Source organism: Helobdella robusta (assembly GCF_000326865.2).
Source record: "Helobdella robusta unplaced genomic scaffold HELROscaffold_4, whole genome shotgun sequence".
In the NCBI taxonomy this organism is placed as follows: Eukaryota; Metazoa; Annelida; class Clitellata; order Rhynchobdellida; family Glossiphoniidae; genus Helobdella; species Helobdella robusta.
In genome coordinates, this window is record NW_008704902.1 from 6,468,372 (window position 1) to 6,482,448 (window position 14,077).

The following is a 14,077-nucleotide window of genomic DNA, read 5'->3' on the forward strand; positions in this document are numbered from 1 at the left end:
TCAACGACAGTGTTGCCGACTGCTCTGAAAAAGTTTTCCACAACGACAACATCATCTAGAACAATCCCAACAACAACAATAACACTTCCTCTCATTCAATCAAAAACGCTCAAGGATAAACTCATTCACGTTGCCACAAGCTCTGATGATGCCACTACTCCTTCAAATAGCATCTACGTCAACAGCAGAAATGTAAATAAGAACTTTAACATTCCAACAACACCTTCCACATATTTGATGAGTCGAGTAAGTTCATTGGCTAGGAGGGAGGCTTTCAAAAAAAGGTCATCCAACTCATCCACTGAATCACAAAAATCATCACACAGCAAGCTACTGCCCGGTTTGATATCAAGTAAAAGTAACGAAGATGATGATTTCACCGATGTTTCACCACTTCAAATCAATTCAGACATTCCAGTGAAGAATGATGACGTCAACACTTTCAAGTCCAGTTCGATTATTTTCAAAACAATTGATGAAAATAACTGTAAAGACGATCACGAGAGCTCAACACCTCCACTTTTAATTAAACTAACGACTCCATTGAATGTCATCAACCACGTCGAGTCATCTCAGCCACCACCACTTCCATCATCACCACCACAACTTCAAGATTTCGATGATGAGGTCAATCAAGTTCAAGATGACAGGTCTTCAATTTATTCGACCGCCGTCGCACACAGGATCAACGAAACTAACAACAACTTAAATTCTCAATCGAAATCAACGTTTTATTTGCCGACTATGACCAGCCGGAAAATACAGGAAGACTTTATAAATGATAAAATCAAAGACAATCCCACCGACGTCAGCATTGCTGGCCCGACAACATGCATCAACGAAAATTCACCACCGCCCCAAATAACGTTCCTGTTCAAAAAAGATGAAGAAAATAAAAACTTCACCTTACTCTCGCCAGCCTCAACATCTCACTCACCCTACAACGCTCCAAAATACGATGTTAATCATAATTATTGTGTTAACAGAAATGGCTTATACTTCCCCATTGGTTTCAGTAAGAAAGGTAAAAGCCCATCTATTCCATGAGATTATCTACGTTAGCCAAATAAACTTATGAACAGGAAGCAGCCTAACAAACAAACAAACAAACAAACAATGGTTCATAGAATGTCTTCATTGGAATCCTGGAGTGTCACTTCTGATGATTGTTTCCATTAATTAGTAAATAATGACGACTTGAATGCATGAGCGTGCTTGCATCACATTTTGTCGCTCTTTTTCAACAATAAACCTTCATTAAATCGAAAAAAATAGTTCAAACGCCTGAAAATTTATTTATGCCATGAAATGTAACCATTCTTGACTTGGCCGACCGTCGTTTTAATTCTTCAGATTGTGAGAATTTCTAGGACCAAACATGAAGACATGCCTAAGGTCGTAATCAATAAATTCAAAGTTTATCTGCAATTACAACAGAATGAGCGGCAAAAGTTTTTGTCCTCGTCACCTACATGATATCAACATTTTGTTACCTGTAGAATTTTTTAGTTTGTAAAATTTCCATGTGCTTCACCATTTCTTTTTAAATTTTCTAACAAGTAGGCAGAATGAGCGTGTAATTTCGAATGGCCCAGGTACATCAACACATCGGCTCAACATAAATCAATCTCTCTCATCATATGATTTCAGTTTTTGTGCCTTAATTTTGCGAGAATTTCATATTTATTTTATTTTAAATGATTTTATTTTATTGATGATACATCAAAATTTTTAAATTTAATTTATAACTGGTAGCGTTCATGATACGTTTACTCTTAATTCGTCGTTCTGTGATATCAAACTCGTTCGTTCGTTTATTTCTGCGCATCGTAAAACTAGCAAACTGAAAATCAAATATTTGTTAACAGCTAATAAAATGTTTTTTTTTTAATTAAAATTTGTTCACATGTAAAAATATAAAAACTATTTCTATATGTAAATTAAAAATTGTATGTCAGTGTGTACACCTTTTGTTGTAGATCAAGTTTGGATATTTTAATATCTGACCGGTAAATTTTTGAATGTAGAGTGGGTGTAATTATATATATATATATATAATAATGTGTGTGTGTGTTAACCGATCGTTTGAAAATTTTAACGCAACGTATTCGACCGCCTACTTGAATGAAATAAATTTTAATCTCAAACTTGTACTTCTTTTAAAATCTAAAATTCACTAACTAGATTAATTTTTTTCAATTATTAAATTTGTAATTTTAATTTGGTTTTTATTCTGAATAGAAAAATGTTGGAATTATGTGGCGATTGTTATGTTATATTTTACAAAAATTATACATTTACGAACACATCATAATATAAAAATCACATAATAGTCAGGATGCAACTTCTTGTAAAGTCCACAGGCGTAGAGAATTATCGCATTTCATTCTGTCATCTTCCTCTTCATCAGATGATTCCAGAGTGACGTTGAAATGTCTCTGTCCTGAGCCAGTGGCTACTACTTGATGGACTGGGTGACAACTGTCATTTACAAAAAATCATCCCTGATTAACAGTTTCATCTATGTTCTATTCTAAAATTCCAAACCCCAAAACGGCTTTTAATAAAACATTTTTTCGCTACATTAGTATTACATGTCTTGAAAGTAATTTTTACAACGTGAAGAATACGGGTATACCTTATGCTGTTCACATTGTCTTCGTGTGCATCAAATTGCCTGACGAGGGGCAGAATCGGTTCAACATCAGTTGGAAGTGTGTTCGCCTCATTTAAATCCCATATGGAAACTTTCCCATCATGATTTCCTGTTATCAGCGTCCTGTCTTTGCTGTAGTATTGAAATTTAGAATTGAAGATTTGAACTTAAAAAAAGTCGAAGTCAGTAAGAACAAGTAGTTGAATGAAGTCGAGTGCAATAATTATGAGCTTCACTTAATAGTCACTTAATAGTCATAAACTTACCAGTCAGTATCAAAATACATCCTTTGATTGGTGAAGACTTTTCTCTTCATCGTCATCAAAATTTTACCGGGTTTTCTAACGTCCCAACATAAAATTTCGGGATCCTGTCATACGCAATTATTTTTTGTAAAATATGAAACGCGTTACTCAATTATATTATAAATCAACAATTAAGTGACAACTCAAAAAAAGTTCATTTGGCTATTTTACTTAAAGGTTAACAGTTATGTAATGAATAAATTCAATTTTTGAATACATCAGATTTTTTTTATAATCCTTGTTTATAGTTCTTTTCCGCTTCGGGTTGGACTTTGCATTCCTGACATCAATTTCGGTCTCCAAGCCTCTTGATCATTTAGTGCCTTCAGGTCTTCCTGTATTGTTTGTACCCAAGAGTATATGTGCACGAACGTACGTCTCCCAGGTATTGGAACGATGAAAAAGTTTCTATCCCTGTAGTTTCTAATGTGTTATCGCGCGACCACCTTCGTTAGCGAACCAGTAATTTTTGAGCAGAGTTTGTGACACCATTGATGACATCGTATGCATTTTATTGAATTGCCTCCAACTCCAGCTCTGCAGATCGAACAGCAGATTCACCAGTGATCATCTCTTTTGTTTTATTAAGATTTACCCTGAGACCATGAAAGGCGAGTTTGACATTCCACACCCCAAACATTCTGGTCACATCCTGCTCCAACGCTGGCGTCAGGACGATATCATCTGCATTCATTACATTCCAGATGTCATCTGATTGTATTGATTTAGTTATGTTTTCCATCACCGTGGTGAATAGCAGGGGACTAAGTATTGAGCCCTGGTGTATGCCAACGTTAATGTCAAATTCATCTGTATTACCAGCTGTTGTACTAACTAAAGTCCTGGCATGTGCGTATGTTGCCATAACCAGTCGAACAAGATATTCGGGTACATACTACCTAAGTGGACTTCATCCGATTGCCTCACCTGGCACTCTGTTAAAAGCTTTTTCTAGGTCCACAAAGACGTGGAATAATTGTTTTCGCTTTGTCAGATACGAAACATCCCTAAATGGTAGCCTCATAGTTCATAAATAATACCAGCATTAGAATACAACTTGTCATTTGAAAGGCCTATTTGCTTCGTTTAAAAAAAGACAATCATATGATATTCATTTTCTGTGAGTATAATTCGAAATAAAATAGACTTTTCAATCTTATAATAATTAGATTACATTTTGCCAAATGAAGCAATTAAATTGAATTGAGTGACAAAACTCCTAACTTTTCTGCCCCCAGAGAAAAGTTTGCTTCCATCCTGAGAAAATTTCAGATGCGTCAGTCCACCTTGATGGCCCAACAAGAGGTACAACATTTCGCCAGTGCTATCGTCATACACTGATACTAAAACAATGATTCACAAGATGAGTGTATAAAAAAATATTCTGTATTCAAAATTAGTAATCTAATCAATTTACGATCTAAAATCTACTCTAGTTGCAGAAAACAAAAACCAAATGTTAATTTATTTAAACTCGCAGCCCTACAAACATAAAAATGTTGTAAAAAAAATATAAATGATGTAAAAAATATTGCTTTAAATATTAAAACTGAAAAATACAAGATATGACAAGTTTTAAAAAATTGTACACTCCAACCTACCAGATTTTGAATATGACCCACAAGCATACATGTGTGCAATGGAAGGATTGAATGCAAAGCAAGATATCAGGCCAGTCTGTCCTTCTTTTTCGACTGACACAAAATATCAAACATTAAAATATCAAACATTAATGTCTCATAGATTTTGTCTATGGTTAGTCATTGAAAGTTAGTTACATATCTAGTAGTTATTGAAAGTTAGTTGTATAGCTAGTAATTCTGGAGGAGAAGTGGAGGTAAATCGCTTTGTTTATATTCTGTGCTTGCAGTTATGAATTGTGTGAAGACGTGCACAACAAAAAAGAAAAGAATCAAGTCAAATAATTAAATGACACTTACTAAAAATAAATAAAAAACTTCTATTACACTTACTAAAAATAAATAAAAAAACTTCTAAAAGGAGAATTTTTTGGTCACTTTTGGTCTTTGGGGTTTCAAAGTAGGACCAACCAATATATATTTAAATTTATTAATAAATTTACAAAAAAAATTTAACAATTTTCTTGTGAGCAGAAAAAATTAATGTTATAATTATTTTACATATATGAGCACGGTTTTAAATTTTATTTTTCTCTAACTTGTTAAAATTACCAGTATTAAAGATGATTGCATCTTGTACACTTGTTTATCTTTTAAAAAAAAGGTTAAAATGACTTAAAAAACACATTGAAAACATTTCAAAAAATTTGAACTTTGTTTTCCACTTCTTAACAGTTTTCGAAGTCATATGAAAAATATCCAACCACTGCCTCTCAAAAAATTTCGGCTGATATTTCAGCAAAAACCTCTGACGCCATGCTTAAAAGTAATGCAGCTGTTAGCAAAAGTAATGAACAGTCGACATAACTGAGCAGAATGAAAAAATGATGAGTAGGTAAAAACTGGGACCATTAAAAAAACAAAAACTTTATCTAGCATGGAGAAAGGCAACAGCATAGGTACTGATTTAAAAATTTGTTTCACATAAATTAAGATGGAAGAATTATAATAAATTAATAATAATGTTAGAGAAAAATCAAAATAAATTCATAATAATTTTTTATGAAAAATATTTTTCACCATAAAAATTTTAAGAGGTATAAAAGCTTGCAACTTTACTGAGAATCAACGTGAAAAAATAAATGTACCTACAACAAGTGGGCCTAGTTTCAAAATCCCGTCCAGGTCGACTGACATCAAACACTCTGACGATTCGTTCGAAGCCGCAGAAAATTTTTGCACCATTCCAATCAAACGACAGACTGCATGCTGCCACAAGTTCATCCTGTCACAAACAATCCAATCTAAAACAATTTTACAAATGAAACAGGAGCAAACATTGACCATAATAAGGGAATAACAATGAAAAACTGAAAATGAAAAATCATTATGTAGTTTGTGTCTACCATTTGGTTGAATGCTCTGTAGGTGGCTCTTAATTCACCAGACATGGAGTCCCAGAGATGAATTGGATTGTCTCTGCATGTTGACGCATAGCAACACGTCGCAGGGTCTGGTGTGTTCATGCAGGGGTACCAGGCAAAATCAAATATCAAATCCCCCTCACGTGTTTCACTCTGCAGTTTCTGCATCATACAAGTAACAATGATCAAAAATAATTTTATAGTTAATGTTGGATGTAATAGCTATTTACGTACTTAGGTAGTACTTTCACATATCAAATAAAAAGTGCCAACTTATTTACGACGTAATAACCAATTTATAAGAACACTTAATTATGCAAAGGAAGAAATTCAAGGTTTATAAATGCAAATTTATTTCTGCTTTTTTTTAATGCTATTATATGAGTGTGGAACTAAAATTCCCCAACTTTTCCATAAAATGATGCTATGAGGATGGTTTATTTAATAGAAACAATACAGTCTGACTTATTCACTTGTTAACAAACTGAAATCTTACTAATGCTTCGTCTGGCTTGTTGCAATCATGAAAATAGTTGAAGACTCTTAAACGTTTGTCATTCGAGCAAGTTAATAATTGGTTGCCACATGGAGACCTGTATGGTGAAATAAAATTTAATGATAAAAAAAAGTTCAACATTATATAAAACATATTATACAAAACAAATAAAATAGATATAGCTGAACCAGTTTGTAAGTTTGTAATATAGATACAGAGTTTACAAATTTTTCATAATTGAATCCCAACATTTGTTGTTTCAAAGCAGAACTACCAAAATATGGCAGTTGAAAAGCAAGATATAAATTAGAAATCAAGTCATTTCATTTTTGATCTTCATGTGGTTGTATTATAATATAACACAATCAGTGGATGAGGTTTTCTCCTAACATATAATACAATTTAAATCTAGGCAAATCCCTCCCTACTTAATATTCATGACAAAATCGTCTTTTTTAACTGACATACTAAAAAAGAACAGCTATCAATAAGAGATCAAATCTTTGATACTCTTCAATAAATTGAACGAGACACTAATTACGAGATGGATAACTTATACTTTCAAGCTTTCAACAGTTGTCTCTAAAGCTGATGATGAATTCTTTACTTTCTCAACTAAATTTTCTCACAAATGCTCTTTCAGTATGGCCTATGTTTAATCAAGAGTTGAAGTGCTCATGTCATGGGAAATGAGAACCCGAATTAAAGTAATTGTATACTGCAAGCAAAAGAAAAAGCTGAGGCTGTGTTGACTTTCAAGTCCAAAATACTTGAATAGTTTTACTTTTAATTTAACTGTATTGTACTTGATTAGGCATTAATCATAATGATTAATTAAATTAACATATTACAATTTTTGCACACTCTCATTTTCACTCTTTTGTTGCTTCATGATAATTGACTAATCCTTAATCAATTATCCTATTAAAGGTGACGTCATTCTTGGTCTTACATCTTTCTATTATTATTTTTTCAATACTTCAGACAGGTTAGCACATTTACAAATTTACCATTTTACACGATAATATTGAATGCACATAAAATATCAAATTGTTGATAGATATTGTATTATAAATATAAATATATAATTTTTAATGAATAGTCCATGCATTACAGATTACACAAATAAAACTTACCACTTGATTCCTCTTAAGAAATTGTCTTCGCCCTGGAAACTTGTTGTATGTTCGCAAACAATAACTGGTTTTATTGCGTCACCGACTTCGTAAAAGTTTTTAAAACAACTTCTTGTTTCATTTTCTCCACAAATGTAGTTGGAGAAGCTGCAGGATGAGGGCCAATCTGTGATGTGCAGCTCATCCTCAATCTGACTCAAATCCTTGCTTGGATCGGCAAACTCATTAGCATCAGTAACCTCACTAGTAGACACTGAAGTCATTCTAAGTAAGATAAAAAAATTTAAAGAAGTCAAATGTTATGTCATGCTTTTCTATGTAGTACAACCAATGATACGTAAGTAAACGTTTCTGCATCTTTATGAAAAAAATTTACAAAACAACATATGGAGCGCCAAAACAAATGTGTAAACATTTTGTACGAGTGTGTAGTGTGTATACATGTACTGTACATTTTAGGTAAATATGTTTATATATACCTAAAATGTACATATATACACACTACACACACCCGAAATGTACATATATACACACTACACACACACTCATATGTATATACGTATCATATATATATATATATATATATATATATATATATATATATATATATATATATATATGTTAGAAGAAGACCATATACAGTATTGCATGGATATATATATATATATATATATATATATATTATATCCATTTATATATATATCCATGCATTATTGCATGAATTCTACCGAATCGTTGGCCTTAATCCATTTAAAACTTGTCTTTTCAATTTTTCTTACTAGAATTTTATGGAAATTTTTAAATTAGTTGAAAATAGAATTATTATCCAAGTTCATCATGAAAATTTAATTAATCTGACGTTAACCAAATTCATCATGCAGTCCTTATCTCTTTGCAAAAAGTTTTAAAATTGAAAATAATTGTACGTAGATAAAAACCTTATAAAATTTATGTCCACAAAAACTATTAATATAACTAGTCTAAAATTATTTTTACGTAACCGCATGAAAACATTTTTATCATATGTAAAATTGATTGTTAATAGAGGAAATCATAATTAGGTGCAGAAATTCCGACTGATATCCAAAACGCCACAGACAACATCTCAAAACTGTAATTTTTATAAAACATTATATATATATATATTCAGAAGTATTAAATGAAGTAATAAACTTTTCAATTTGAAATATTAAAACCGCTTATTTCCAAAAAGAGATTAGAGAATGCATGCAGTAGCGCGGTCAGCTCAGTCTTTTTATATAATGTTTTTCCACAACTTTTAGTTGTTAAATACGAAATGTATAAATAAATCAATCGATTACATACAATAAAAAAGCCAAAATGTGATGTTTTTGTTCCCGTCTCAGATGCTAAAAAAATAAAATTTAAACATTAGTTACTACAAAGTGACGCACAATGAATAAAGGAGTTTTTACTACGCTGTGGCAATTTTGTTGTTACCTTGAAAATATTTTTACACTTGAGTGAATCAATCGATTATCAGGAACGCGGTTCCGATTTCTAATTTGGGCGCTTTGAAAAAGTGATTGACAGTGAAACAATTTATAAATTTAAAAGAATAAAAGTAAAAATTGAATTATATACAATTGGTAAATATTTCTAATATTCGCTAAATTGTAATAAGATGAAGTATGATCACATTTAAGTAAATCAAATAGGATACGAAGAAAATAATTTTGATCTAAGGAGAAACATCTGCAGATTGATGATTGCACCTTGGTGCAGGGTTTTTTACGTTGTCATATCAAAATATTATTTTATGGTTATATTTTGACCAGTTTTGTCTCTAATTACTTACAATATTAATTTAATTTTTCTTGCTTTTATAAGCTCTGAGATATGGGAAAGTTGAATATTGCAGTCAGTGTCGTTGTATGTGCAGTACCTACATTATAGATGTGGAAAACGCAAAAAATATCTTTCTAGAGACAACTTTTTGATTACAATTACAGTGATGTTTTAAATTATATCTGTTAATGATTTTGAAAACATCTGCAGTGTACAACACAAACAGAAGGTGGCGAGAACAGACCCCTGTGGAACACCATATGACACAGTTTCAGCAAGTGTCAAATTAGATCTGAACAGAATCTGTATCAAAGGCAGAGCTCATATCCAAAAGAGCAAGCTACGACACATTGTGAGCATCTGTGGAGGAATATAAATTGGAACAAACATCCAATAAAGCCGTCTCAGTCGAATGGAACTGACAATAACCAGATTGGTAAACCAATAAAAGATTATTGATGTTCACAGTTCAAGTGAGTGACAAGTTGCTGAAAGACTATGCGTTCAACAACCTTAGACAAAAACACAAGGTTCGACACAGGCCGTAAACTTGAAAGCTCATTTTTGTTCAATGTATCATTTTCAGAATTAAAATACCGATATAAATAAAAATATATATATAAATTTATATATATATATATATATATATATATATATATATATATATATATATATATATATATATATTACGAGGCATTGACCCATTAAGCTACATAACAATTGTTTCAATTATATTTTTTATAAATTATATTATCAGAAATGATAAACACAAATGTTAAAAGGTTGCTGTACTTTGTACTACTTATTAATCCTAAAAAAAACTATCTCGACGTTATCTGTCTGTACCTCATGATTAATTTTTTAAGCTATTAATATTTTCTTTTAACGTCATTTATTTTAGTTTAGTAAACAAGCTATTTTTTATTACAACTTCTTATTTTAGTATGTTATAATTAATTGTAACTTTTGTTCCGCTTTATTTATTATAATTCATGTATATGATTTTCACTCGCAGCTCAATTATCAGTTGAGATATAATTAAATTTAAAATTTTGAATACGCCGATTTTATTGTTTACCTGCTTCGGACGAGCACCTGCTGCTTCACTCACGTCTCAAACAGCGTGAATGAATTATTTATTTTTAAATGACAATCCGATGAAAGAGTTTTTGCTTTGTGAAATTAAATTTGATTTCATATCAAATAAGAGGTTGGTTTTATTTTTCAAAATACTCCTTACTAATATTTCTTTTTTTTCCGTTCGTAATGCTTTGGTTTCTTCTTTTTTTGCCTGCTGGAGTTTTAACTTTTTTTTTTATTTTTTTGTAACATTTGTAATTAATTATTATTATTTATATTATTATACTTAATTAATTGATTAATATACTTTACTAGCTTTATTTTATTAACATTGTTAAGTAATAATTTATTTTAAAAGTTAACTAATTTTGTATTTCATATAGACTATAACTATAGAGGTCTATTCTATAGATAAATAAATAATTATAATTAATAGTAATAATATTTAATTTTAAAATATTGATAAATAATAATAAAATAAATTTTAAATATTCAATATTATAATTATATAATATAATGTAATTATAAAACAACTATAATTTAATAATATTTTTTTTATTTATTAATATTAAATAAATTTAAAAAATCTTTACTTTATAATTTATATATAAATATAAATTATAATAAAGTTTATTTATAATATGTCCTTTTTTTAAATTTTTTTGCAGTAATTTGCAATTAATTATAAGTTATTAGTACTTACATATATTTGTGTATGTATAATATATAATGCATATATAACATACATATAAATATTATTAAGAAGGAAGTACTCAAGATTTTTTCCTGGTTTTTTCAAATAACTATTTTTAACATTTCTTATATAGTGTGTTAAGCAAATCATCTTGTTTCATAACTTAACAATGGTCAAGGATTATGCGTATGTGTGTGTGTGTGTGTGTGTGTGTGTGTGTGTGTGTGTGTGTGTTTATTTTTGGATACTTTTAATTTTTTATTTCATTTGCATATATGAAATGTTATAACATTTTATATATGACAAATCTCTTTGCTGGCTCTTGTTTAGAGCATACAGTGTTAATGACAATGTTTTATTGAGTAGGAAGTGGAGCTCGATTTGCCAGCATTTGTGAGAACAACACCTGAGTGCATTTATTGGCTCATTTTATTACTCCATTGAACAATATTATTATTCAGTTTCTGCTGTCATTGTTTCTCAGGCAGAGCGTCAAGTGGCTCAAATAATATTTCGGTGAAATTTTTCTTTTGATTTCAACTCATTCTTATCACTGTATTTGCATATCACACATACTTATTATTTATATCTGTATACACACACACACACAAACATATATATATATATATATATATATTTATATATATATACATATATTTATATATGTATATTATATTTAACTAATACACACACACACGTATATATATATATATATATATATATATATATATATATATATATATACCTAGATCTGCTAAAATTTAATTTATAAGTGCCAGTTAGCTCAAGGTAATTTTGTATTAATTGCTTGCAATTCATAATTGATACTTTTTTTTCACTTACAGAAAGATAGAGGTAGGTGAATAGTAGAGTTGAAAAGATGGAGAGGGAGGAGCCAGGTGCTGCTTCAGCAACCAGGATGACATCAGCATCGTGCAAGCAACTGATAGTCGATGAAGAGGATTGCTTCGAAACCGGAGAATCAACTGATGCTGAGAGTGAAGATTTGGATGAGCTGATCTACAGGGCAGGTTCGTTTTTTCTGTCTCATTTCTGAAATATCAACTTCAAATTTACTAATCTGTTCATTAATGGCAATGTTTCCTTAATTTTCAATATTTCTGTTCGTTTCTGTAAGTCTGTCAATTTAACTTTTTGTTATTCAGCTATTTTTTGACTTCCCTACATAATATTAATTGTTGAACGTTTGAAAAATTTATATTAGGAAAGTGTTTGATTCCATTTATTCTTGGAATCAACTATTTTTAATAGAATGGTTTCAGATGTTACTGTTTTCACGATTTTTTTCATTTAACTGCTGCGATGTTATTGGCCATGTGCATATTTTTCAACATAATTTTCAAGCTGTAGCAAGTTCATACAAAAAAAACCACACAATAAATTATAAAAACAAAAGCCACACAATAAATTATACAGGCAGAAACCACGAATTGAATTATACAACTAGAAACCACACAGTGAGTTATACAAACAATACCTGCACAGTGAATTATATCAAAGTAATTCACACAACTTATTTAACGAAAAAAGTCAACAATGGGTTTACACGTTACTTACAATAAATGACTGGAAACACTTGAAACGTTTCCTATACACTCCACTAAACAATGCTTTTCACTTGCCACCAAGAGATGGTCACTTTGTTCATTAATCTTCATCTCTATATTTTTTTATTAATAATATTTAAGGACTGAGAGGTGAAATCTTTTGTAAATTTTCCAATCTTGGTTGATGATATCATCATTTTAGATGCATGTATCACGTCTAGGATGATTTTAGTGGTCTGATCAGTCACAAACTGTTATCATCAGTTTGTAATTAGCTTCTCTGATTTGTTATGTTCACATTTTAAGTTGCATGGTTATAAAAGTTCAGGTTCATTATGAATTGTGGAAAGCTTAAAACATTTCACTACATCAAACATATAGATTGCACGTTCTAACAGATGATAAATTTCTCATAACAACAACAGAAAACTCGCAACATCTTTGGCTGAGCTCAGAAGGAGATGATGCTACAAACGATGTCGAAACTCTTCGAAGGAAGTTAAAACAGGTTTAGATTTAATTCCATAGATTCATTTAATTTTTTAATTAATTATCAATGATCATATTCATAAATCATTTATCAACATTTGTTTTTCACATAACACTCTTCATGTTGTTGTTTGTGGCGTTGCATTTTAAAATTTAAACTGCTCTTCATCCTACATTGCATCTATGAGAACAGCTTGAGATATCTAGGTGTCCGGAGAATGACTGAATATTAATTGAAATATTTCAAAAAATTTGCATTGGAATTTCAATTGCACGTTTTTGTGCCCCTCTGTTTGGTTTCAAGTGTATCAAAATTAATAACTTGAAATCAAGGAATTCAATACTTCATTCACATTAAGGATGCTGTCGTTGGTAGTAATTTGTAAATTTGTATATAGTTTTTTTATGTAGCTATACTAGTAGCTTCAGAGATTCATTTTCTCTGCAACAACTTTCAAAATGTGTATATATTTTTATATAATTATTTTAATTTGTATATGTTTGTGTGTGTATATATATATATATATATATATATATATATATATATATATATATACAACAACACAACACACGTTTAGACGGCATTTTCCCCGAGATCGGGGGTTGCCGTTTGGCTACCTATGATGAAACCGAAATACCCCTCGACTCCATCCACATCTGTCACTCGCCTCAGTATCACGCAACCCCGCTTTCACCCTGTCCTTCTCCACCTGCTCTCTCCATCCCAATCGCGGACGACCCCTTCCTACCACTCCTTCAACCTCGAACTCCAACGCTCGCCTAATCCCGACCCTTTCATCCCTTCTCAACACATGTCCATACCACCGCAATCTCGATCTC

General features: G+C 30.8%; 1 protein-coding gene across 1 annotated transcript; it reads right to left on the bottom strand.

Annotated features, from left to right (window-relative positions):
* Positions 1 to 2,333: 2,333 nt before the first annotated feature.
* Positions 2,334 to 7,860, bottom strand: HELRODRAFT_162754 (hypothetical protein; the record flags this gene model as incomplete). Its single annotated transcript, XM_009024861.1, has 9 exons — positions 2,334 to 2,481; positions 2,639 to 2,788; positions 2,923 to 3,026; positions 4,186 to 4,304; positions 4,563 to 4,655; positions 5,694 to 5,826; positions 5,948 to 6,127; positions 6,462 to 6,558; positions 7,598 to 7,860. The coding sequence occupies 9 exons, from the start codon at positions 7,858 to 7,860 to the stop codon at positions 2,334 to 2,336; spliced, it is 1,287 nt and encodes a 428-aa protein (XP_009023109.1).
* Positions 7,861 to 14,077: the final 6,217 nt, after the last annotated feature.